Source organism: Loa loa, assembly GCF_000183805.2.
Source record: "Loa loa unplaced genomic scaffold supercont3.361, whole genome shotgun sequence".
NCBI lineage: Eukaryota > Metazoa > Nematoda > Chromadorea > Rhabditida > Onchocercidae > Loa > Loa loa.
In genome coordinates, this window is record NW_018108541.1 from 10263 (window position 1) to 15108 (window position 4846).

The 4846-nt window shown below is 32.9% G+C and overlaps 1 protein-coding gene across 1 annotated transcript in view; it reads right to left on the reverse strand.

The window, feature by feature from the left end:
- Positions 1-1136: 1136 nt before the first annotated feature.
- Positions 1137-4846, reverse strand: part of LOAG_18553 (E3 ubiquitin-protein ligase UBR5) — a 24134-nt gene continuing 20424 nt past the window's right edge. The window contains exons 59-65 of the mRNA XM_020451216.1: positions 4024-4162; positions 3652-3877; positions 2924-3049; positions 2740-2835; positions 2293-2421; positions 1990-2120; positions 1137-1763 (exon numbers count right to left, since the gene is read on the reverse strand). Of these exons, the coding sequence (XP_020305020.1) occupies positions 1676-1763; positions 1990-2120; positions 2293-2421; positions 2740-2835; positions 2924-3049; positions 3652-3877; positions 4024-4162 (935 nt within the window). The 3' untranslated portion in view covers positions 1137-1675. The remainder of the gene's footprint in view (positions 1764-1989; positions 2121-2292; positions 2422-2739; positions 2836-2923; positions 3050-3651; positions 3878-4023; positions 4163-4846) is intronic.

Sequence of the window (4846 nt, forward strand, 5' to 3'; positions counted from 1 at the left end):
TTATTATTATTATTATTATTATTATTATTATTATTATTATTATTATTATTATTATTATTATTATTATTATTATTATTATTATTATTATTAATTATTATTATTATTATTATTATTATTATTATTATTATTATTATTATTATTATTATTATTATTATTATTATTATTATTATTATTATTATTATTATTATTATTATTATTATTATTACCATTATTATTATTATTATTATTATTATTATTATTACTATTACTATCTATATTGTTATTAATATATCACTATTGCTATTATTATTATTGTTATTATTTTCTCAATACGTGATGTTATACGGTTACTTTGATTATCAATTCAGGGAATTGTATCATCGATAACCGAAATGGCCGACGTATCCATCGAATCGTTTTTTAAAGTAATTATATTATCCTAAATGTTTATACAAAAACGGCAACGGCCGTTAGTCACATCCATTTCACGATCTTCAGCCTTTGAACTCTTTCGATATTTGTGCAATGTTGTTCTGAAACTATTCAGAATTAAGCTGGTAATGTTGAGTGGATGTGCTATTATTATTGTAATATAATGAATTTGTTATTAGTTTTTCTTTCTCAGGAAAACTTGTTTCCCTTATAAATTTGAAAATGATGAAATCAGGAAGAAATATAAGAAATATATATTCCATTGCTCTAACCTCCTTACCTCACACCGTCACTCTCATATCGCTCAGGTTCTTTGCTTCGTACTGTTTTTCTTTTTTTTTTTAAGTGTTATACTGTTCATTACTGATTTTCGATGATGTTCTTACATATTCCAACACTTTTAATCCATATAAAATTATTGTTATATAAAAGAGTTATCATTTCTGTCGACACCATACATCATTTTTGTGATTACTCCGTGCGTCCCCCCACATGCACACACTCAGAATTTTTATTCTATACACTACTTATGTCTACCCGAAATAGTCAAAAAAAAAAAAGTAATCTGTCACTCCTTCTTACTGTTTAAGTATTTTCAGTTAACTCTTAAGCTCTTTACTGGTTCACAGCATTCTCAGTTTCCAGAATTGCTGAAGATGTTGATAAATAGGAAAAAAATTGGTTAAGAGATAAATGTGTGAAGAAATGCTATTTCCATACAGTTCCGTCAATAGACATAAGTTTATGCAATTAACACCACTTGCACTCAAAAACAGTTATTTTAAAATCGCACTTTTTCTAAAATACATGATGAAATAGAATGGTACTTCAACATAATACTGATCACTTCCGGCTTTTTGAAAAATTCAATTATAAGCCTTGAAATATGAATTTATAAGCAGTAACAGGGTTCAATTTATAAGCAGTAACAGGGTTCATCGGCAGCATATGTTTTAGAAAAAAAAAATCAAAACAAATTTGATTACTTGGACGGGTATTTTAGGATTTTGAAAATGCAAAGAAAAACAACAAAAAGAGGCAATTCACTTCTAAAAATCATTGGTAATACGAATTAATAATTCTCGTGAAAAGTCCCATAACATGATAAAACTAAATTAAAAGTTCATCCAAAGTGAAACGGTGAAGAGCTGGAAGAAATCAGAATATAAGAAAAAATGATGTTAATTTATAACAAGCTTTTAATTAAACAAAGAAGGGATGAAGCGCGAAAGATATTGCGCATGGATAGGGTGCATTCTTTGTCTTACACAAAACCAAAGTTTTTGTTCTTGATGGCTGTTAATAGTTTAGATTTCAGGACTTTTTTGCTCGGATACAGTGGCACATACAACCTGAAAGTTTTAATCGGAAACGATAAGTACACTAACAGCAAGTAAAGAGAAAAACAAAACGTCCCGTAAGCGTCATTTTCTAATTTTGCTACGTTGGGAAAAGGTTGACTCTCATTAGTTCTGAACTTATAAAATTGTTTTAAGAAAAGCTGTATGAAATTCAATTAGCAAATCAATCAGAAAATCAATTTACTATGACTTCGTCTTCCTCAAAAAAAAAACGCACCGGGAAATACAAGTGTTAGCAGTAGGCAGATGAAGATCATCCGCAGGACGCACAAGAACTGTTGGCATTGGTTGGAAGCCATCTTCGCTTGGTGGAAGTGTTGGTGAACCGGTCCAGAAAAAGATCAAATCCTGAAAAATGAAACATTTCAAAAAAATGAAATCTGGTAAAGCAAAGGGAAATAAGAAAGAAGGGCAAGAGTTGAAAATATTTAACCTGAATATTTAATTTCAAAAGTAACATTTATCCCGAAAAAAACAGCATATCAGTAATATCCCAGAATCAGAAGTTCCGGTACTCTACCTGCTTTTCTTGATTGTTGAGCTTGTTACATATTGACCAGAACCATCCTTTGAATTTGTGAAGTAATTCTGGTGATGCCGAACTTTCATCTGTGAATGTTGTGTAGCTCTGCATCAAAGCCATCGAGATCTGAATCAGTGGCATTAAAAAATGTATGTAGAAGAGTGTGGTCAACCCAATCCTATAAATAAATGGCACAGCTGCTTTAATCAGTCTAAAATAATTACCAAATTCTTTAGTATACAGGAAAACTTTAACTGAAAGGGAAACATTTCCTGAAATTTCAAAGAGGCAAATCCTTCTTTACCCTCAAATGACCTTTTGGCCATTATATCAAATATATTCAACAATCACCATTTTATTGTTAAGTACCGGACACGTCCGGTAAAATGGCTAAAGATTAATCGAAAATTAGAAACAAATTTACTGCTCTCAAAGAAAAAAGACCTCCTGTGTTCCGCAAAGCAATAGACGTAAATCCTCAGCAGTCATATTTGCCAGCGAACCAAGCGGGATTACATCATATACACCTTGCTTAATAGCCTGAAGAACGGAATCAGGAAAAGATCTACATTCATTCCCATATGTGAAAAAAACTGATACTCAAACTGCAAAAGATAAACAAACGAACCTCAAGACATTTCAAATGATTTCCAAGCATTCGTGCTTCCACGAACAGATAGATATATTCCACAATATTTTCATGAGTTACTGAAGTATTTGCACCACCTGGTTTCAGTTCCACAGTACCTCCACCCTGACAATAAAAAAGTTTTTCCTCATACTATGACTGAACATACCATTATCTATCAACGAAAAAACGTAACGGAACACTGAGCATTCCTAGACTCATGAACTGCAATCCTCACATTTTCTTCATATTTTTTTCAAGGGTAACGATGTAAACAACCATATTCACACTTAATACACAAAAATAACCTTACTGAAAAAGATGAAGTCATCAAACGTCGTATTTATAGCTAGCGGAGGCCAAAACCTTCCCCGCGGGATCCATCCAAAAGCTACTTTAACAAGCGGAGAATATAAAATTACACCACCAAATATTAGCATAATCAAAAGTGCCACTGTCACTCTCCTTCTACCTCTTAGAAATATAGAACACTCATGCATCATCGAAACAGCGGTACTCTACCACGTAACCAATTCCTTCAACTCCCTTCACACATATTAAAGAGGAATGAGAAAAAAGAGAGGTATTTATAAGGAGTTAGTAAAATACAACTGTATAACATTCCAACTTACTCTTCGTCATTCCTTCTCCTTCTGAATCTCTCCATGCTCTATTATTAAGTGCGGGATTTCGAAACTAATAAGAATTATAGGAAAGTCAAACCGTACCTCCTGTTCAGGAACAGCGACTTCGAAAGTTAAGTACAAACTGCTGATTTGCTCGGGTCGGGTTGGGCCCTCATTAAATACCAACGTACGCATCGATTCAAACAAGATGGGATCATAGAAGGCAAGATCGAACCAGTTGATCGGACGTCCAAGTATAAATTTCAGCACATGTCGGCAAAGATGTAATGGAAATATTTCCATTTGCATCAGACAAATTCCAATCATTCTGTAAAAGCATATGTTTACTTGAAATAAAATTAAAGATCAGAATGCGATCCATTACTAAGCACTGCGTTTTTCAAGCATGACTTTCTTTACTTATCACACAGCAAATACCATGGTAAAAAACTAAAATAGCACGAAATCACTCACCTCCCAACATTTCGAAAAGCATTTAAACGATGTGTCGAGTTTTTGCCAGCAATCGGTGTATAATATCCAGTCTTACTTGGACGATAAAATAGTGGTGCAATATCATCATCCAAGTTAACTGTGCCTGAATCATTGGTAGCTGAAATTCAGAAGATGTAAATATATATCACACTTAATACACGAAATAATCATATATCCTAATTTTTTAATTGCATTTGTCGACGTAAGCTTTCCAGTAGCATAACTAGCATTTTCTCCAATAGACCTTTGTCATCTCTTTGTTTTTGTTGCACGTGATAAACACATAAAAAGTTGAAGCGGTTAAAACGCAGTTAGCCAGTCTATTTGTTCAAGCTATTGTCGAGGCACCAATTTCACATAAAACAGTACAAATGGACAACAAATTAACAACACATTTCAAATTCATACAGTTGAGATTTGGTGTGCTAGAAGCACGTGTTATCGGTCCACTTTTTGCTTGCGTTGGTTGTCCACGATTCGAGGATGCTGATTCGTTAGCACGATCTCCATCTCCACTCCCTAAACCAGCTGCTTGAATCATTTCGGATGCTTCCTCTACCTGAGCACGAAGAAGCTCTTCACTAGCAAGTATCGTTATTAGCTGGTGTGGCTGAAGATCCAGCAACATGCCCGTAATTTTGTTGCATAATTGCTACAAATAAATAAATAATGGAAAAATGAGGCAACATATATATTTAGCAAATAATGACAAAATTTTCATGCACTCGGATATTTGCAATTGTAAATATTAGAATGCATAATTTTCCAAAGAAATTTATAACTTAAACTTTTAGTCTCCAAA